The sequence below is a fragment of the Coenobita brevimanus genome, chromosome 111, assembly GCF_032717465.1.
Source record: "Coenobita brevimanus isolate Jiangsu-jjx chromosome 111, ASM3271746v2, whole genome shotgun sequence".
NCBI lineage: Eukaryota > Metazoa > Arthropoda > Malacostraca > Decapoda > Coenobitidae > Coenobita > Coenobita brevimanus.
This window is the reverse complement of record NC_137064.1, coordinates 511068-533966: the sequence shown is the minus strand read 5'-3', so window position 1 is coordinate 533966 and position 22899 is coordinate 511068. Positions and strand designations below refer to the sequence as shown.

At 43.8% G+C, this 22899-nt stretch overlaps 1 protein-coding gene across 1 annotated transcript in view; it reads right to left on the bottom strand.

The window, feature by feature from the left end:
- LOC145417744 (uncharacterized) overlaps positions 1-22899 on the bottom strand; it is a 161203-nt gene that overhangs the window by 51838 nt on the left and 86466 nt on the right. The window contains exon 5 of the mRNA XM_080286352.1: positions 8126-8260. Coding sequence (XP_080142478.1) covers positions 8126-8260 — 135 coding nt within the window. The remainder of the gene's footprint in view (positions 1-8125; positions 8261-22899) is intronic.

Sequence of the window (22899 nt, the reverse complement as noted above, 5' to 3'; positions counted from 1 at the left end):
TTGAGAACGAAAAGTCAAAGGAAAAACGTCACAAGGCAACGCCAAAAGTTCGCTCACTTAACTACAATATATTTATCTGATTAGGAACAAGCTTGATAGAGGGGAAAGCCAAGAATTAACTGAATCTGTTTTGAGAATAATGGGTCAAAGGTCAAGGTAACAGGGCAAGATCAACTCAAAATACTACTAAACCAATTTGCACCAAACTTGGAGGAAAGGATGAAGGTAAGGCAGGATAAAGTAAATCGATTTTGAAAATGAAGGTCAAGGTCACAGGGCAGAAAGAGAGAGAGAGAGAGAGAGAGAGAGAGAGAGAGAGAGAGAGAGAGAGAGAACCTTCATATCTCACAGGTGCACACAGTCAGGCCCCTCATCAGACACACAATCAACCTTTCTCCTCCCAAGATTGCTTATAAATCCAGGTACAAGATGGAGCCAGTATGAGTCTCTCTCTCTCTCTCTCTCTCTCTCTCTCTCTCCATTTGCCCCCTAAATTGCTTATAAATCCAGTTACAATATGGAGAGGGAGGGTGTTTGTATGATTCTCTCTTTCTTCTCAATGTTATTTTTTTTTATTAGTTTCTACGTGTGAGATAGCTTTATTTACTTTTTGCATTAGGCTGTGTATTTGAGAACCATTTTTATTTCCCCATCCATCGGCTCGTGTCAGGATACATACAATACATACTTTTTTGACAGTCTGTTTCTCTGACGGTCAGATATTGTGTGTGTGTGTGTGTGTGTGTGTGTGTGTGTGTGTGTGTGTGTGTGTGTGTGTGTGTGTGTGTGTTATTTCTGCCTGTTCGTCTGTGTTTTTTATAACTGTCTGTTTGTTACGCTTCTTGCTTGTTTCAGCACTTACTCAACAATGAAAATAGTTTAAGTCATGAACAAAGTAACAGCAGTTTCAGAGAATTAGAAAGTTCATTGCCTGGCACTTATAAATTATTTGTTCTATGAGGAGATAAAAATGAGTTTCCTGGATAAGGGACCAGAATAAAGGCGGATGAAATAACAATAAAAATAAATATATAAATAAATGGGTGTGGAAAGGTCGCGTCCTTCGTGGAAAAACTGACGGACAGGTAATCAAGGTAAGAGAATAATTCAGAGATGGAGAGAGAGGAAGAGCAGACAGATGGGGACGTGAAATTCGATCTGCTGGGATTGGACGGAACAGGTTGACAGTCAACAGCTCAAAGTGGAGAAAGAGTCATGCCTTCGTCCTGCAGTGGACTTTCTCAGGCTGATGATGATGATGATGATGACTGGTGATGGTGGTGGTGGTAATGATGATGATGATTGATGATGATGATGATGATGATGCCCGGTGGCTGTGGTAGTGATGATGATGACGACGATGATGATGATGATGAAATGCTTTATGGTGGCTGTGAGATTATCGCCTTCGTCCCCCCCCTCTCTCAACCCCACAAGCTGAGGTGCCCTGATCTCTCTCTCTCTCTCTCTCTCTCTCAGAACTGGGCCAGTATAATGTCCTGAATACCAAGCCGTGGTTCCATGATATTCGATGAGCCTTAGTTTTGAGGCAGGAATGAATCTCCTTGGTTACTAGTCAAATATACCCTCCAACCTGACCATCTTGTGTGTGTGTGTGTGTGTGTGTGTGTGTGTGTGTGTGTGTGTGTGTGTGTGTGTGTGTGTGTGTGTGTGTGTGTGTGTGTGTGTGTGTGTGTGTGTGTGTGTGTGTGTGTGTGTGTGTGTGTTTGAGGAAGGTACGATCGAACAGCTGCGATAAAATGCTAAGCGGATGAAAAGAGATCAGGCAAGTGGACTGGAAGAGGAGCACTGCATCAGGAGAGAGAGAGAGAGAGAGAGAGAGAGAGAGAATGCTATACATGTAGTAAGAACACCGACCTTACGACAGCAAATCTCTCCCTCCCTCCCTTCTCTCTCTCTCTCTCTCAATTATTCCTTCACTCCCTCTTTCCACCTCGTCCTCGGTCTCCCGCTCTTCCTCCCGCACCAGCTAATGCCTAGTGTGAAGCGTATATTAACTCCACAGACGCCAGTCCAATCACCACTGTATAATTTTAGGCATTGTATAATTTTAGGCAGTGTATAGTTTTAGGCAGTGCATAGTTTTAGGCAGTGTATATTTCTAGGCACTGTATAATTTTAGACGCTATAATTTTAGGCACCGTATAATTCTAGGCAGTGTATAATTTTAGGCATTGTATAATCCTAGGCAGTGTATAATTTTAGGCATTGTATAATTTTAGGCAGTGTATAATTTTGGGCAGTAGGATAGAGGTTGTGGAAGCAATGAAGAAAGTTAAATCGGGGAAAGCCCCAGGAATTGATGGAGTGTGTGGTGAGATGCTGAAGCATGGGGGAGAGATGGTAGTAGAATGGATGTGGAAGATGTGCAGATTGGCCTGGGAGGAAGGTAGAGTCCCGGAGGATTGGAAGTCAGGTATAATTATTCCCTTGTACAAAGGAAAAGGGGAAAAAGAAGTGTGTGGTAATCACAGGGGCATTTGTCTTCTTAGTATAATAGGAAAAGTGTATGGTAGGATACTTATAGACAGAGTTAGAGAAAGAACAGAGAAATTAGTTGGAGAAGAACAGGGAGGCTTTAGGAAGGGAAGAGGTTGTGTAGATCAGATATTCATTCTTAGATCTTTAGTGGAAAAGTTTCTAGAGAAGGGAAAGAAGTTGTATGCGGCTTTCATGGATTTGGAGAAAGCATATGACAGGGTGGATAGACAAGGATTGTGGAAAGTGTTAAGAATATATGGAGTAGATGGGAAGTTGTTGAATGCTGTGAAGAGTATGTATGATGGTGCTAAGGCTGCAGTGCGTGTGGATGGTGAACTAAGTGAATTTTCTCTTTGAAAGTTGGTTTGAAACAGGGATGTGTCATGTCTCCATGGTTGTTCAATCTGTACATGGATGGGGTAATAAAAGAGGTACAAGGTAGGGTAGTGGATGTTGGAGTGGCCCTGGTGAGAGAGGATAGTGTTTGGAAACTCCTGTACTGTTGTTTGCAGATGATACTGTGTTGTTGAGTGAAGATGAAGGGGAGCTGCAAGGCTTGGTGGATGAGTTTGAGAGAGTGTGTAAGAAACGGAACCTAAAGGTGAATGTAGGGAAGAGTAAAGTGATGGTCTTTGAGAGAGGTGAAGTCAGTGAATGTATAGCGAGGTTGGATGGTGAGGAATTGGAAAATGTGAGTACGTTTAAGTATTTGGGTAGTGTGATGAGTAAGGATGGAGGTTTGGAGGGTGAAGTGCTTGAAAGGGTACAGCAGGGAAGAAAGGTTGCTGGTTCCTTGAAAGCAGTGATAAGAAACAGGGAAGTGAGCATGGAAGTAAAAAAGTTACTACATGACAGTATTGTGATACCAACTCTAACGTACGGAAGTGAAGCTTGGACGTTGTTGGAAGGACACAAGTCAAGAGTGAGAGCAGTGGAAATGAGTTATTTAAGAGGAGCTTGTGGAGTCACGTGGAGAGACAGGCTGACGAATGAGGATATAAAGGAGCGTTGTGGTGTTGATGTGGATGTGATAGGAAGCGTTGTGAGGAACACACTGAGGTGGTTTGGCCATGTGGAGAGGATGGAGGGTGAAAGACTGACGAAGAGAGTGTATGTGAGTGAGGTGGAGGGTGGAAGAGGGAGGGGGAGACCGAGGATGAGATGGAGGGATGGGGTGGAGAGGTATATGAGAGAGGGGGGTGTAAGTTGGGAGCAGGGTAGTGAAATGGCGGGGGACAGGGCGACTTGGAGGCGATTTGTTTGTGGCCACCCCAAACGGGATTGAGGCGTCTGGCAATAGATAGATAGATAGATAATCCTAGGCAGTGTTTAATTATAGGCATTGTATAATTTTAGGCACTGTATAATTTTAGTCAGTGTATAATTCCAGGCAGTATATAATTTTAAGCAGTGTATAATTTTAGGTAGTGTATCAATTTAGGTAGTGTATAAATTTAGGCAGTATATAATTCTAGGTCTCTAATTCTAGCCAGTGTATAATTCTAGTCAGAGTTACGGATGCATAATTTAAGAAAATGTATAATTCTCAGGGTCATTTTTGGAGTCCTTAACTATTCTATCTATCTACTGCCAGACGCCTCAATCCCGTTTGGGGTGGCCACAAACAAATCGCCTCCAAGTCGCCCTGTCCCAACTCACACCCCCCTCTCTCATATACCTCTCCACCCCATCCCTCCATCTCATCCTCGGCCTCCCCCTCCCTCTTCCCCCCTCCACCTCACTCACATACACTCTCTTCGTCAGTCTTTCACCCTCCATCCTCTCCAGATGACCAAACTATTGAGATGCATAATTATTTTCGAGCGTTTTTTTATCTTAGTTTTTCCACCACCATACGATTTTATTCATATTAATTCAAGCCTCTAGTTATCAATGGGGCAATGAGGGTTGTATCTAAGTTCTTTATTATACTAGGATTGCGTTAAGTCTCCTTGGTTGCTAGTCAAATCAACCCTACACTCTGACTACACGTGGCCATCAACTGAGCGAGAGGGGGTTAAGGATTTTTGCCAGGTTGAAACAGACGAAGTATTGCTGTAAAGCTGCCACCTCTCCAACACAGGTATGCTTTGTTTAGGACTGTACCTGTGTGGTGTGTTAATTCAGGAAAAATAATACTAATTCATCTAAAGGGTAAACATTCTCTCTCTCTCTCTCTCTCACACACACACACACACACACACACACACACACACACACACACACACACACACACACACACACACATGCAATTCAACAAGTTAAAATATTGCAGTAGACGTGGGAAATAAAATCTCTCTCTCTCTCTCTCTCTCTCTCTCTCTTACACCCACACCCACACACATGCTATTCAACAAGTTAAAGTATTGCAGTGGATGTGGGAAATAAAATCTCTCTCTCTCTCTCTCTCTCTCTCTCTCTCTCACACACACACACACACACACACACACACACACACACACACACACATGTACAATTCAACAAGTTATAATATTGTAGTGGACGTGAGAAATAATTTAACGTTCTCTCTCTCTCTCTCTCTCTCTCTCTCTCTCTCAAACACCCGTGAAAACATTGTCGTGGCGTGGCAAATAATTCACTCATAGTCGCTCCATTAAAACAATTTACTAACTAATCTCGTAAACAGGCACATTTTTCAGCCTCCGCTTATTTGCCGGCAGAGGTCGAATCCCAATGGACTCTCTCTCTCTCTTTTTTTTTTTAATTCTATCTACCATCTGATGATTTTATTGTCTCGTGGAAAGAAAGGGAAGAGGGTATGAAAAAAGGGGGAGGGAGAATTATAAATATAAAGTGAGCACGGAAGGGATACGGGAGGAAGAGGAAAGGGGGGAAGAGTAAGAAAAAGGAAAAGAAATTAACAGGGCAGGGAGGCAGGCAGGCACGCGGGATAAAGGAAGAACGGAAGGAAAAACGAAAGGATGGCAGGAAGGAAGGAAGGAAGAAATGGAGGCAGGAAATAAGAAAAGAAGGAAGGAAGGAAGAAAAGGAGGCAGGAAATAAGACAGGAAGGAAGGAAGGAAGGAAGGAAGGATGGAAGGAAGGAAGGAAGGAAGGAAGGAAACAAGGGAGGGAGGAAGAAAGAAAGGCAGGAAATAAGGAAGGAAGGAAGGAAGTTGGGAAGGAAGAAAGCGAGGCAAACCTTTCCTGACTCTTAAATATAAAAATAAATATATAAATAAATACATAAATATGACTATTGGTTTTGGAGCCCACTAAAAAAATAATGTGTCTCGGATCTTCTTGGGGGATCGAACTTGGGCGCATTTTTCGTGTCTTGACGAGAGAGAGATAGATAGAGAGAGAGAGAGAGAGAGGTAGTAACATGAAAGGTAGGTAAGAAAGAGAGGGAAGGAGAAAATCTGAACCATGAAAGGTGGGGGAGAATACATAGTGGAGGAAAAAACAGGGGACGAGTAGAGGGAGATAAGGAAAAGGGAGGAGAGAAGGAGGAAACAGGGGAGGGAAAAAGAGAGCGAGGAGGAGGAGGAGGGAGAATACGGAGAATAAGAAAAAGAAAAAATAGAAAGAAGAGGGAAAGAAGAAGAAAAAGAAGGTTAAAAAAAAAAAAGCTGGATCGAAGAGAAGAAAAGGGATGAAGGAAGGAAGATGGAATGAATGAATGATGGAATGAAGGAATGACAGATGGATGGATAAATGGAAGGAAGGAAGGAAGGAAGAAACGGGTGGAGGCAAGCATGTGGTGTTAAAATTAGGTTTGGTATTGAAGAAGTGAGAGAGAGAGAGAGAGAGAGAGAGAGGAGCACTAAGCTAACCTGAGATTGCCGACATGTTGAAGTGACTGACATGTAAAGCTGACGTGAAGTGATGTGTCTACTGAAATGACTTTAAAGCTAATATATCCCTTTGGCTGACACACTGAGCTGACATGAGACCTATCTGACTGAACTGACATGAGAGCTGACAATGCTAACGTATGATTCACTACTGATCTGGCGAAATGACCCACTGAAATGACTGATAATGCGATAACTGATGGAGGTGACTGACAATAAGCTGACATGAGAACAAATGAAATGACTGGCATGAAGCTGACTGATCGAAGTGACTGACATGAGAAGACTGAGGTGCTGACAATAATCTGACATGAGCTGACTGACATAATAGGCTCAGCGAGGAACTTCTTAAAGCTGAGTTGCTGATCTGACGTGCCATATGGATTAGACCCCCCCCCCTCTCTCTCTCTCTCTGTCTATCAGTTTATCTATCCATATACCGTCTCTCAGGCCCAAACTTCATTCACGACGTCCACATCCAGCTATCCCTTAAGCTCTATCCTCTCCATTTGCTTCACAACGACTAGGCTAAATTTAGGTGCATGAGGCAGGCTGGCTTGGAGGGGCAGGAGGGAATGGAGACGAGTGGTAGAGTGGAGATGAGTGTGGTGGAGATGAGTGTGGCAGAGTTGATTGTGGTGGAGATGAGCATGGTAAAGTGGAGATGAGTTTGGCGGAATGAAGTTTGAAGGAATTTTTAACTGCCCGGGTGAACTCTGGGATGAAACATTATTTGCACAGATACAGAGATAGGCAGACAGACAGACAGAAAAGTATGTGGATAGATTAACAGGTTTGCAGATGGATAGACTTATTGTATCTCTCTCTCCAGATGCCTGATCTATCCGGCGACTTATCCCTTCATCAGTATGTCTGTCTGTCTGTCTGTCTAGATTCATAAATTATAAAATCCGTAAGTAGGAATGAAGATACTGATAGACAGACGGCAGATACATACATACATACATACATACATACACACATATACATATACAGTATACATACATACACACATATACATATACATACATACACACATACATACAGATGAGTGGAGTGGAGTTGAGACGAGTTGGGTTAGGTTTAGCAAGATTAGTTAAGAGAGATATGCACAAGTGGGCGATGCATCCAGCAGTAGAGCTCAGTCAACAGGTGGAGTTATGGTAAGGGGCATGGTGGGGGGTTATGGTGGGGGGGTTATGGTGGGAGAGGTTATGATGAGGGGTTATGGTGGGGGGTCATGGTGGGGGCATGGGAGTGGAGGTGAGTGGTGGCAGTGCTCTGACAGATGTCCGGATTAGAGTGGGGGGGAGGGGAGACGCAAGATGAGAGAGAGAGAGAAAGAGAGAGAGAGAGCCACACTGTCAGAACATAAAGCACTTGAAGAACATACTCAAATTATCACTAAAAGAACATAACACCAACAGACTGACTAGCAGGTAGAACATATTATTAATCACACCTTCACTGAGGGCGTATAAAAATATCATTTGTAACGAAAATAAAGTATCGATACGCAGTCGTACCACAGAATCTGTTAGCTTCTGGTAGAGCAAGTTTTATCTCCAGTTACAGTATTTCGCTGAGTGATGATGATGATGATAGTTATTAGGGTAATGGAGGGGATGAGGGCTGGTAGTGGCTGATGATGATGATGATGATGATGATGAAACGGTGACGATGACGATGATGGAGATGACGAGGACTTATTGTGGTTGGAGATGATGATGATAAGTAGGAGGAGGAATTGTTGTGATCGATGATGAAGATGAAGATGATGATGATGATGATGATGCTGTACTCACTGGTAGGTAATGGTAGCGGTGCCAGAGTCAGTGTACAGCACGGCAGGGGGGTGAAGCCTCTCGTCCTCACCACACAGCTTGAGGGAGGGGTCGCCGCCCCCTCCACCCTGCACCTCCACAGACCCACCTCGACACCTGTGGGGGGCAAGAACGAGTAGAGTTAGTATCGTAATATCACATCATTCTCAGGCTCCTATGACTCACTCTCAGCAGAAGGAAATCGTTTGGCGTTAACTGGAATGATATAGAACAGAAGACGCAACTATGAGGTGGATAGTATCTGAATAAAAATATGATCTATTGATAATTTTCATCAAATATATATACATATATTTTTTAGCCCATGGATTATACTTTGGGAGATTTGGTATATTTTCCTTAAACTAAAAAGAAAGAAACAAAGGCTCAGAGCCGGCAAAATTCGTCCCTTCCAATAACGTCAAGCTAGAGTGGATCGGTATATATTAATTATTAGATCATTTATCTGTCTACCTATTTCTTTGTGACTACTTGCGTTTTCTCTACATTTCAAATTATCCATCCATTCATCTATCTGCATTTTCTCTAACATTCAAACCGTCTATCCATTCACCTATTTACACTTTCTACACTTCCCGTCTATCCATCTATCCATTCATTCATCCATCTCCCCATCACTACATCTATCACTCACACATCCTGGCCGCCAAAGCCAAAGCAATAATGTAAAGGCTTCCCGCTTTAATATGGCCATAAATGTCGAACTGAATATGATTTTATGCTTATTCGCGTGTAATGATCTGTCCACACTCTGCACAGTGAGCGGAAGGGGAGGCAGGGTGAGCTGGGGTGAAGGTAAGGAAGGGTGAGGGTGAGAGTAAGGCAGGGTGAGGGTAAGAGGGGCAAGTGAGGAAGGATGAGTGTTAGGGTATGCAGAGTGAGGGGAAGGTAGGGGTAGGGAGGATGAAGTGAGGGAGGGTAAGGGAGAGTGAAGGAGGGGTGGCATGACGGCAGGGTGAAACAAGAAGGCAGGGTGAGTAGGAAAGCTGGGAGAAGCAGGCAGGGTGAAGCAGGGAAAGGCAGGGTGAGGGAGAGGCAGGTTTAATTCACTAGCACGGTCTCCAAACTGACCTGCTCTGGCCTGATTCAACCCGACCTAATTTGATGTGGTCTCCTGCCGCCCCCTCAAGCCCTCCACTCCCTAAATCACATCTCGACCCCTTCAACCCCTTCAAGCTAACCCCTCCAACGTTTCAACCTTTCCCATTCAACCTCTTCACCTCTACTCATTCAACCTTTCAACCTATCTCACTCAACCCGACCCATTTCACTCTTTCAATGCAACCCATTTAACCCCATCCATTCACCCCAACTCACTCAATCCAACCCATCCAACCCCCCTGGGCCATCCCCCTTCACCCCACTCAACCCCATCAACTCAACCATACCACCTCACCGAATTTGCAGTGGTTTCCCGCTGTACCCTGAGGTCGTCCACTCCCCAAGTCGCTCCTGTTCATTTGTTCACTTTTAATTAATTTCACGTGACCCTCTACACTATATGAACAGACGACATGACCTTTGAACTGACCTGACATTTCCTTATTATTTTCTCTGCATGACCTTCTTGGGAGTATCTATCTATCTATCTATCTATTCAGCTTCTTTCTTCCAGCTCTACCTTCTTTCTTCTATCGCCACCTATTGATTTGTCTATCTGCATCAATCCACCCATCTACCTGTCTATCTAGCTACCAATCAATCTATCTCTCTGTCTTCTTGATCTGGAAAATAAACTAACCTGGCATGACCTCCCTGGACCTGAGACGGTGACATTATTAACACTCTCAGGCTCCGACCGCAAGGGGGTTAAACTGACCTCCTATGACCCCTCTCGTTCAAGTTCAGTGACCTCAGTTTCTGTTCTGGTATTTTTTTTTTTTATCAGTCACCCTCCAAAATATGCTGACGGGAGAAAACGAATCTCTCTCTCTCTCTCTCTCTCTCTCTCTCTCAGCCATGACAGACATACAGTAACGACAGACACATCATCTCCCTATTTCCCGCCTCCCTCATCTCCTCCTCCTCATTTCCTCCCTGCCACTGCCTGAGCCCTTCCTCCTCCTCCTCCTCCTTTTCACTCCGTCCAATCCCTTCCTCCATCTCTTCCCTCCACTTCTACCCCACCTCTCTTTCTCTTCCTTCCTCCTCCCTAGCACTTTATGTCTCCCTTTCTTCCTCCTTCGTTTCGTCCTCCTTCCCATTTCCTCCCTGCCACAACGCTTACCCTCCCTTCCTCCTCCCTCTCTCCGTTTCCTCTCTTCCACCTTTCCTTCTCTTCTTGCTTCTCCCCCTATCACATTTTCCTCAGTTCAGTTGCCTCTCTCTCTCTCTCTCTCTCTCTCCCTCTCTCTCTCTCACGCATAATTACACCCTCCTCATAAAACATACGTGACTGTGACGAGCCATAAAGAGTGCTAATGACCTGTTTTGATCGAATACCGTAAATGACGATCGGATTAAATTGTGCCGAAGTCCTGTGCTGGGGAACTGATGGAGTAGTTTGCGGTTGTTAGGTGTTCATCATCATCATCACTATAATTACCATCAACAGGAGTAATCATAGTACTGTGTTCATCATCATCGTTGTCATCACCAGTAACCTAACTTCCTCTTATCGTCATCATCAACATCATCACTGTCATCGCCATCATCACCACTGACCTAACTGCCTCTCATCATCATCATTATCATCATCGTCGTCATCATCACCATTAATCGAACTCCCTCTCATTATCATCGTCGACGTCGTTACCTGTAATTTCAAAGTCCCTCTCATCACCATCATCATCATCATCATATTCTCCTCCTCCTCCTCCTCAGTCATAATACTGTTCCTCCTCTTCATCATCATATTCCTTCTTCTTCTCCTCCCCCTCCTCCTCCTCCTCCTCGTCCATCACGGCTGTCAGACATTATAATGAGTGAGTGGCGCTGTGGCCTATTCTGTAAAGCCGTTCTTATGATGGGTCTCTATTAGTATTCATTCTCTCTCTCTCTCTCTCTCTCTCTCTCTCTCTCTGACGTTCTCTTTTTACGGATAATTATTTCGTACCCTTCTCTCTGTCAAACATGCTCTCTTCCTTTGATTAGACTTCTCAGTAACTCTCTCTTTTGATGATGCCAGTCCGCCTTTGCTACTCTCTCTCTCTCTCTCTCTCTCTCTCTCTCTCTCTCTCTCTAATAACAAGAGATAATGAGCCAACCACCAACCCACACAGACAGACCAATTCACCTCTCTCCCTGAAACTCACAAATAACCTTAAAATCACAAACCTTAATTACTCTCGTATTCATTCACTCTTCCTTTCTCTTAATTACCTTTTATTAGACCCAAATTCCCCCTCATTAGCACTTCATTACCAACCTACCACACTCTCATCAGATTGCAATTATATTAAGTTTTTTTCATCTAATGGAACTGGATTAATGCTAAGTTGTGATTGTGTGAATTTCAATTATATTCAGTGATGAGGTAGGGATGAGTCTCCTTGGTTACTAGTCAAATCAACCCTCCAGTCTGACTTACACCTGGTCATCTACTGAGCTGAAAGGGGTTAGGGATCTTGGCCGGGTGGAAACAAGATAAGTATACTCGTAGATTCATATTACCGCTGTGTGTGTGTGTGTGTGTGTGTGTGTGTGTGTGTGCTTCATATTTTCTACCCTAACTTTTTCTTATAATGACAGTCCGTACTCCTGTCTGTCTGTCAGTACTTCTTTCTGCCGCAACTCTCTCTCTCTCTCTCTCTCTCTCTCTCTCTCTCTCTCTCTCACACACACACACACACACACACACACACACACACACACACACACACACATACTGTACTAACAAAGGCACTACGGCATCAGCTACCCACGTTTCACTCTTTAATGTCCTCTTTCTCACTCTCATTCACACTCTCTTTTTGCCTGCCTGTCTGTCTCTCAATCTGTCTGTCTGTCTCTCACTCTGCTTATCTGTCTGTCTACCTTTCTGTCTATCTGCGTATCTATCTATTTACCAGCAAACATGAGGAGGGCGAGGTATTGTGTTCAGCTTTGTAATACTCTCCTCTCACACCTCCTCTTCCCTCCATTACTCTTCCTCTTCCCTCCCTCTTTCATTCTCCTTCCCCTCTCCTCCTCTTCCTCCACTTCTTCCTCTCCGTTCTCCTGCCATACCATCCCCGTCCCCTCCCTTCCTCTTCCTTCCCCCCCCCCTCTCTCTCTCTCTCTCTCTCTCTCTCTCTCTCTCTCTCTCTCCACCCGTGTTTAAGGTTAAAAGCCCCGATGATAATGATGAGGTTGGCTAATTCCCGTCAGTATACACGATAAAGGCAAAGCCATCTTCATCTAACATTTTGGCTGGATGATGATGATGATGATGATGATGATGAGCAGTGTGATGAATATGAGCCAAAGTTATAATGATGAATGTGGTGATGAGGGTGATGAGTATTGAGTATGTAATCAGGAGAGAGAGAGAGAGAGAGAGAGAGAGAGAGAGAGAGAGAGAGAGAGTGTGTGTGTGTGTGTGTGTGTGTGTGTGTTTCTCCGGCACTACCTACTTCCCATGCAGGAGGGAGAGGCACTAGAGCACGTGAGTATGTTTAATATTGCTCCTTACGCCCAAATATTGAGAGAGAGAGAGAGAGAGAGAGAGAGAGAGAGAGAGAGAGAGAGAGAGAGAGAGAGAGAGAGAGAGAATTGGGCCATAACAGTACTAGTTGTAGCCTCAGTGTAATTGAAATATGAACCCGGTAGACAGCAGGCTGAAGTTACCCATCCTGCAGTCCACCATTCTCCTTTCGGGGCATAGGGAGGGAGGTGGTGGTCGCTTGTATAACCCTGGCAGAGGAGTGGCTCAGTTATATCGGTGCCACTATGTGAAGGCGGGGGGGGGGGGCAGTGTGCATTTAGTGAATATTTCTGTCTTGGTGTCTGTCTAGTTATTAATCTATTATATATCGATCTACTCTTTATCTGTCTGTCTGTCTGCCTGTCTATCTATCTATCTATCTAGCTAATCATTTTCCTACTTACCAACTTACCTACCTCTTCATCTATCTATCCATCTATCTATCAATCTGTCTGTCTACAGCTAAACTGACTTTACCGTAACAGTCATCGTCATCATCATCATCATCCTACCTAAGGACGGTGTAAAGAGAATATTTAATTTGTTTTAATAACATCCTTGCCTTTTTCACGTCCTTTCAAAGCAATTCCGGGTCTCTTTTCCTCCCTGCTGTTGTTTTCATTAACGACCACTACTATCACTACTATTACTACCACTACAACTAACCCTAATACCATTCTGAGGTGATATATGAATGTCAATATCACCTAGCATTATCAAATATTCGCTCCTTGTACCAGATAGTGGGCGCGGGTATTGCACTGTCTAACTGCACCTTCTGCTTCATATAATTTAGGGAAGAGGTCTCGTAGTGAAGGGGCGAATACACCTGAGAAATGTTGGAAGCAGCCGAGACGCACGATTGAAACGCTTGAAGGAAAGATGAATGTGTCTTGGAAACCATACACTAGGGACCTCGTGTGTGTGTGTGTGTGTGTGTGTGTGTGTGTGTGTGTGTGTGTGTGTGTGTGTGTGTGTGTGTGTGTGTGTGTGTGTGTGTGTGTTCACTATTAACCAGATTATTTGACACGCACATAACCATTCCAATTATACCGTTTGAGGTCATAATCCTATAATGGTTAGGAAGATTAGAACAAAAACACACATTCTGGAAAAAAAAGATTCTTCCTTTTCTAACCAAGATCTTGTTTTGCATATCCTACATTCAGGCGATTGCAACTTTGACTGCCGTGTGTGTGTGTGTGTGTGTGTGTGTGTGTGTGTGTGTGTGTGTGTGTGTGTGTGTGTGTGTGTGAATCTGTCAAGTTCTCTCTCTCTCTCTCTCTCTCTCTCTCTCTCTCTCTCTCTCTCTCTCTCTCTCTCTCATATAGCAGCATACAAGGCACAATCTCATAACCACCATCACAGCTAGATCACACACACACACACACACACACACACACACACACACACACACACACACACACACACACACACACACACACACACAAAATCTCTCTCTCTCTCTCTCTCTCTCTCTCTCTCTCTCTCTCTCTCTCTCTCTCTCTCTCTCTCTCTCTTTCTCTCTCTCTTAAAAACCCACGGACGGAAAAAGTTAGAGAAAAGAATTAATGTGATCGCTCTCATCAGCATTTCAGCTCCAGTTATGAGCCTAGTGAAGTGAGAGAGAGAGAGAGAGAGAGAGAGAGAGAGAGAGAGAGAGAGAGAGAGAGAGAGAGAGAGAGAGAGAGAGAGAGAGAGTGAGTGAGTGAGTGAGTGCGTGCGGGTGTTGGTGTGTCTGTGTGTAATAACGCCCAGTGAAGGACGTGGCGGACATGTGTGTGTGGTGGTGAATTGTGTGGTGGTGTGTCAGGGTATCATGGTGAGGTATATTGCACTCACACACACACACACACACATATCCATGCACACATACAAACATACATACATACATACATACACACGCACGAACGCACGCAGACATACATACGGTATAGATACAAAAACATACACATGCATGCTCACACGTGCGCAAAGTGAGAAATTTGTTGTGTGTGTGTGTGTGTGTGTGTGTGTGTGTGCAATCGTCCAAGACCTGCTGAGCCGTGTGATTATGCAACAGTAAATGATGTGTTTCACAGTGTGTGGTGTGTGGTGGTGTGTTTCGCGGTTTGTGGAGTGTGATGGTGTCGTGCGTGTGGTGGGTGTTGTGTGTGGTAATGTGTGCTCCATAACAGTGTGGTGTTACTTTAGTGTGACTGCGAAATTAGTGTGTGTTCTGTGTGGTAAGGTGTGGTCCAGGAGAGTACATGTTCTGTGTGGTAGTGTGTGGTTGCGTGTCAGTGTGTGGCTTATGAAGGTAGTTTATGTGGTCTATGTTGTGTGGTACTGTGTGGTACTGTGGACTGTGCTGGTGTGTGGTAGTATGGTTTCTGTGTGGCAATATGTGGTCTATGATAGTGTTTGTCTGTCTGGTAGTGTGGTCTTGTGGTTTGTGTGGTAGTGTTGTCTTGTAATCTGTGTGGTAAAGTGGCTTACGGTGGCGCGAGACAGTGTGTGTATGGTTTGTGTGTGTGTATTCTGTGTGTGGTAGTGTGGTCCATGATAGTATGTGTGTGTGTGTGTGTGTGTGTGTGTGTGTGTGTGTGTGTGTAAAAGAAGGGTGTATGTGGTACGGTGTTGTCATGTAAGCAACCCAAGGTCTCAACAATAGACGTACTCTGCGTGACTCCTGCCCTGTCGCAAATGAGGAACTGACAATCTCGAAAGGCGGGCTCTTTCTAACGCTTGTGTCTCGTCACATGTTACTATTCTCTCTCTCTCTCTCTCTCTCTTTGAGGTCGCGGGCGAGAGAAGGGGGACAAAGGGAACAGGAGGATCAGTTGTGTTGAAGGTGACACGTGAGAAGAAAAGTGAGTAGCGAATGAGTATGTGGGAGAGACGCAGATGTGGACGACTGGAAGTGGATTATATGTGGGAACCATGGACACCGTGACAAAGGGAATGGCTGAAATGTGCAAGGAAAATAATGTTCAAAGGAGTACAAAGGAAAGCAAACAGCAACAGATCTGGTGCTCCACTGGAGGCTGTTTGTTGGAGAGAATTCTAAGACTACATATAACTTGCTGGAGAGAATACTAAGACTATATATAACTTTATGAGTAGAAGATAATGATAGGAAACGAAGTTGGGTACCCCCTCCAGTCAAAACCGGCAGGAAAATGTGAGAAATGAAACGTGATATATTACTAAATAAAACGTTTTGAAGTTTCATGTCAATCAGGTTTCAGTTCTCTTCTCTCCTTCCTATTCTCCTCCTTGCCACTTCTCTTCTGCGTGAGGGGAGGGGGGGGGGCAACTCCAGCGTGATGTAACGTGGAAAAGAGAGGGAGGGGGGGGTGGCTATCTGCGTTGACTCTCCGTTAGTATCCTGTCGTAAACCACGCTGATAGCCCGATAACGCTGGCTATAGTGATAACAGGGGTGAGGAAGGGTGTGTGTTTTGGGAGGATGGGATGGGGTGGATGGGTGGATAGACAGAGAACATCAATAGAAAGATATAGACAGACGGATAGATGGAAATACGAATATACAGACAGACTGACAGATAGCGATAAAGACAGATTGATATGAGAGAGAGAGAGAGAGAGAGAGAGAGAGAGAGAGAGAGAAGGAAAAAGAAATGAGGGACAAGGAGGAGAGGAAGGGAAGAGACAGACACGGAGGAATGGAAGATAAAGAAGACCGATAGACAGACAGATCTCTCTCTCTCTCTCTCTCTCTCCCAATTCTTTTCCCCAACTTCCACACACTCCTTCATTTATTCCTTCAATTTTTTTTCCCCGGATTCTTCTCTTTTGTCCAGAATTATTTGGCCTTTCTATTTACCAGCTTCTTTCATTCATTTTTCTTTTCTTTCCCTCCTCAAGCACTTGGATGGAGTGGCCTGAGGTGGCTGGAGGAGGAGGAGGAGGAGGAGAGAAGGGGTGGAGGGAAGACAAGGTGGAGAAGAGGTGGAGAGGTGAGGGCGAAATGGAGAAAATGGATGGAAAGAAAATGGAGATGAACAGATGGAGAAGGGAGGGAAGAGACGGAAAGGTGGAAAAGAGGTGAAGAAGAGAGAGAGAGAGAGAGAGAGAGAGAGAGAGAGAGAGAGAGAGAGAGAGAGAGAGAGAGAGAGAGAGAGAGAGAGAGAGAAATGCAAAAAAGAATGGATCACAAAGAACGAACGAAAGAAAGATCGAGAGCAAAGAATGCAAGGGAACACAAGGACTGCAAGAAAGAAAGACAGACGAAAGACTAAATGTGAGAAAGAGAGAAAAAGAAAGTGAGAAAGAGAGAAAGAAAGAAATAAGAGGTGGACTCGGAGCTACACTTGACCCTGGACTATGTTTAAAAAAAAAAGCATGCAAGAGGAAGCGAATTTAATTTTATTCTTTCTCTCTCCAGACGATTTTCCTCAGCTCAAGGAAAGAGTTCTTGAAGGGAAGGGGTTGAACTAGAGAGAGAGAGAGAGAGAGACGGGGGGTGGGGAGGTAACAAGTTGAGAGGAAATCCGAATGCTTTCACATCAGGAAGAGTCGGAAATGGAGGAGAGGAGGGACAGAGGGGGAGGGAAGGAAGGAAAGAGAGAGAGAGAGAGAGAGAGAGAGAGAGAGAGAGAGAGAGAGAGAAGAGAGAGAGAGAGAGAGAGAGGCGGGGGAAGGAGAAAAAGGGATAACTGATGAGAGCCGGACGTGAGAGTTTAAACCAGAGATAAAAACGAGAGACAGGATCAAAGAAGAAGGCTAAGGGAGGAAGGAAGGAAGGAAGGAAGGGGAGGAGAAAAGAAGGAAAATGGGAGGTAGTGAATTATTGCTTAAACGGATGGAGAGAGGGACAGACGGAAGGTGAAATGGAAGGAGGGATGAAGGGAAGAAAGAAGGAAGGAAAAAAGGAAGGAGGGATGAAAGGAAGAAAGAAGGATGGAAAAATAGAAGGAAGGATGAAAGGAAGAAAGATGGATGAAAAGGAAGGAGGGATGAAAGGAAGAAAGAAGGAAGGAGAAAAGGAAGGAGGGATGAAAGGAAGAAAGAAGGAAGGAGAAAAGGAAGGAGGGATGAAAGGAAGAAAGAAGGAAGGAGAAAAGGAAGGAGGGATGAAAGGAAGAAAGAAGGAAGGAGAAAAGGAAGGAGGGATGAAAGGAAGAAAGAAGGAAGAAGAAAAGGAAGGAGGGATGAAAGGAAGAAAGAAGGAAGGAGAAAAGGAAGGAGGGATGAAAGGAAGAAAGAAGGAAGGAGAAAAGGAAGGAGGGATGAAAGGAAGAAAGAAGGAAGGAGAAAAGGAAGGAGGGATGAAAGGAAGAAAGAAGGAAGGAGAAAAGGAAGGAGGGATGAAAGGAAGAAAGAAGGAAGGAGAAAAGGAAGGAGGGATGAAAGGAAGAAAGAAGGAAGGAGAAAAGGAAGGAGGGATGAAAGGAAGAAAGAAGGAAGGAGAAAAGGAAGGAGGGATGAAAGGAAGAAAGAAGGAAGGAGAAAAGGAAGGAGGGATGAAAGGAAGAAAGAAGGAAGGAGAAAAGGAAGGAGGGATGAAAGGAAGAAAGAAGGAAGGAGAAAAGGAAGGAGGGATGAAAGGAAGAAAGAAGGAAGGAGAAAAGGAAGGAGGGATGAAAGGAAGAAAGAAGGAAGGAGAAAAGGAAGGAGGGATGAAAAGAAGAAAGAAGGAAGGAAGGAGAAAAAGAAATGGAGAACAACTGAACGAGGAAAAAAACGAGTATAAGAAAGGAAAGCAGGAAAGGAAGGAAGTAACGAAGAAAAAAAAAAGAAAAAGCGAAAAGAGATGAAGGTAGTTAGAAAATAAATGAAAAATGTCTAAGTAGAGAAGAAGGAAAAATAGAGAAGGAAGAAAGGAAGAAAAAAAAAGGAAGGAGGAGAGAAGAAGGGAGGAAGGAAGGAGGGCAAGAAGGGAAGACACTGAGTAAAGGAGGATGTAAGAAAGGAAAGAGAAGCAAAAATGAATAATGGAAGAACTGGAAGAAAGAAAAACAAAGGAGAGAGAGAGAGAGAGAGAGAGAGGGAGACAGAGAGAGAGAGAGAGAGAGAGAGAGAGAGAGAACCAACGTCTTCCTCACACCACACTGGTATAATCCCTGGTATTATAATATTACAGCAGCACTCCTGGTCTGTTTTGTTTCTCTCTCTCTCTCTCTCTCTCTCCGTGTGCTTGTGTATTATAATTAGTGGGTGCTCGTAAAGTATGTGTATGTGTGTTCATTTGTATATGCGTATGTTTATTTCTCCATGTTCGTGCGTGTGTATGCGTTCATGTATGTGTACGTGTGTATATATTCGTCCAACTATGTATGTATGTGTGTATGTGTAAAAAATTTTTTTTCGCCAACATGCGTGTGTGCTTTTGAATTATGTGACTGGCTGAGCAAAAAAGGGGATTGTGACAGTGTGTCTGTGTGAAGCTACTTAAAATGCATATGTGTGTGTGTGTGTGTGTGTGTGTGTGTGTGTGTGTGTGTGTGTGTGTGTGTGTGTGTGTGTGTGTGTGTGTGTTTTATGCAAATTAATACATTGATATACACTGTCCGTTCACGTAGCTATCTCTCAACAATTATTCAAACTCAACAACGTGTATATATATATTTTTCAGCGATGTACAGCAGATGAGCTTCGTGTTTACTGGGACTGGTTTAATGTTTTGGTGTGTGTGTGTGTGTGTGTGTGTGTGTGTGTGTGTGTGTGTAAGGGAGGTAGATCTGCATGTCTGTGTGACTGGCTGTGTGCGACTATGTGCGTGTTCGTGATTGAATATTTTCATGTCTGTACAGCCGTGCGTGCGTGTGAAAAAGCGTGGACGGAATGTTGTTAAGTAGAGACAGCAAAGTAATCCAAATGAGAGAGAGAGAGAGAGAGAGAGAGAGAGAGAGAGAGAGAGAGAGAGAGAGAGAGAGAGAGAGAGAGAGAGAGATTCATCTGGTGAAGTCAATTAAAAATGAAAGTGCGCTCACTGGCAAAATAGTTGAAGCACACACACACACACACACACACACACACACACACACACACACACACACACACACACACACACACACACACACACACACACACACACACACACAAAGCCTCCCACATGCAGACGAGACAGCAGAAAAATTAAAGCTCCATGACATTTGAGAGTTGACCTTGACCTTTAACCGGCTTATATACACAGACTTCATGTATACGCCGTACTTCCCGACTCCAGACGATTTTATTCTGCTCTGGAGAGACACTGCGACCTGGAGGGGTTAGAGACGACCTCCCTTAACCCCCCTCACTTTCATGGGGCTCTATAAAGCTGAAAATCGCATGGTTGTGGCAAAAAATTAAAAAGGGGAGTGCAAGATGGTCTCCACGCAGCTGCAAAATGCTGACATACTTCTGTGGAAATTGCTATGGTGATTATTGAACCTAAAAGAACATAGGATCCCCAAACTTGTGTGCGTGTGTGTGGTTTAACTTCTGACCCCATAAAAATCCTTGAAAAAAACTGAGAGAGAGAGAGAGAGAGAGAGAGAGAGAGAGAGAGAGAGAGAGAGAGAGAGAGAGAGAGAGAGATTCATCCTAGGAATAATTCTACCCGGTTTAAAGGAAATTGGTGATGAAATAATGGAATGACATCAAATTAAGAAGTGTTTGAAAGAAAGACGAAACCAAAGGGATACTGAGAATATAAAGTAGGCCTAAAAAAATATGGTGTGGAGAAAATATAAAATACTGTACGTATCTCACTCCAAGTATAAATAAATAAATAATGAACAGAAAATAATCGTCGGCCATTAGTTGGAATTAAGTACTAGAGTTCTTCCGAGCATGAGAGGGTTTAGAGGGTCTTCTAAGCTTATTAAAATCGTATTGTAAATATAAATGAAATACGAGTAAACGATGTTCCGAGCGTCATGTCAGAGGTGCATACATATATCCAAACACACACACAAGCACACACACACACACACACACACACACACACACACACACACACACACACCACTAAAACTTTTCCTGCATTTAATTTTTCCTCTACCTGTATTGTTTATAAAATATTCACTCTCTCTCTCTCTCTCTCTCTCTCTCTCTCTCTCTCTCTCTCTCTCGTTTCTGTGTATGTATGTATGTAAGTTAGATATATTCATGTACGCATGTGATTTGACTGGCAATAGGTATGTATGTTTTTAGCCTCCATGTCTGTGTTTATCTTCCTGTTTGTATGGAAGTATGTATATATGTAAATGCATGTATATACACGTGTGTGTGTGTGTGTGTGTGTGTGTGTGTGTGTGTGTGTGTGTGAAATGGAATAAATGGATATGAAAATGTACCCTGTGTCTGCAGTGTATGTATGTATGGATGTGTGTATCAAGGAATTGCGTTTGTGTATGTGTGTGTGTGTGTGTGTGTGAATACTCGTTTGATATATGCATGTGTGTATTCAACAAAATTCACATGAACGGAAATACACCCAAAATATTTTACCCTGCACAATGTAATCCATGTTCTTTTTTTTTCCTTTTTGCTCTTCCCATTTTTTTTCAGTTTCAGTTCCGGGGTGACTGAGATAAAACTGCTGCATTTGTTGTTTTGACAGCGTGGGAGGGGAAGACAGGACTAGTATAATACGAGTGGATATTTATTTTTTATTTTTTCGAGTGCCTAGCCTCTCGTGTCACTGCTAATTTCCCTGTCTATTTTTATCTTCAGTTATTCACCCGTATTTTCTCTTATTTGCATTGTCTGGTTTGTTTACATTTTTTTTTTTAATATGTGATTATTTTTTACCGTCAGTTCTTGTGAGTGGTTTTGTTTGGGGTGTTTGGCTTCTCTCTCTCTCTCTCTCTCTCTCTCTCTCTCTCTCTCTCGTTCTTTTCCTATGTTTTCTCTTCCTCCTGTTTTTCCTTGCCTTTTTCCCTCCCCCCCCCCTGTCTCCCTTCCTTCTTCTCCCTCCTCATCCCCTTCACACCCCGCTAAATTCTCTCTCTCTCTCTCTCTTGTTTTCTTATACGCTGTCATGCTTCTTAACCTGCCTTGTCTGCTTTCTCTGTTTCCACGTTCACAGCTGCTTTCACTGTTATTTTTACTTTCTATTCCCACAATCACTGCAAATTTCACATCACCACCACCACCACCACCATCATCATCATGATCACCACAGCAATTTTACCACCACCATCACCATCACTACCATCATCATCATTACTATCATCACTGCAATTTTAACATCAACACCACCACCACCACCACCACCATCACCACCACCATCATCAATGCAATTTTCACATCACACCATCATCATCACTCCCATCATCATCAGGCCAATATTCCCGCAATACATTATCAATATCGTCGACGAGGGTAATATTCCTGAACAATCTCGCTGTGAAAATACTACCGTCATTATATTCTCCAAGGCTTAAATCATTCGCCTATCTTCCTCCATTAAAGAGCGGTGTGGTGGTGGTGGTGGTGTGTGGTGGTGTGTGGTTGTGGTGGTGGTGGTAGAAGTAGTTGTAGTGGTGCTGGTAGTGGCTGAAGAAGTACTGGTGGAGGGAATGGTGGTGGTTTTGGTGATTGTGGTGGTAGGGGTGGAAGTGGAGGTGACGACAGTAATATGATCCTCAAGTGGAAAAGACTGAATCATCATTATACTCTCGGGGCTTAAATTACTCTCCTATCTTCCTCTGTTAAGTTGTGGTGGTGGTGGTGGTGGTAGGTGATGGTGGTTGTGGTGGTGGTGGTTGTGGTAGGTGATGGTGGTTGTTGGTGATGGTTATAAGTGCTAAAGGCGGTGGTTGTGATGGTGCTGGTAGTGTGTGAAGTAATAATGTTGATGGTGGTGGTCTTAGTGGTTGTCTCGTGATGTGGGTGTGATGGTAGTGGTGGTAGTCTACTAGTGATGGTAGTGGCAGGGGTGCCAGTGGCTGTAATGATAGTGGTGGTAGTCAATTAATGTTGTTGGTGGTGATGGTGCTGGTGGTGGTTGTGAGAGAGAACTAAACCCTCACACACACACACACACACACACACACACACACACACACACACACACACACACACACACACACACACACACACACACACACACACACACACACACAGCAAATTAGCAAACCACAAAACGAAATCTCAATACAATCATTAAGTTCCAT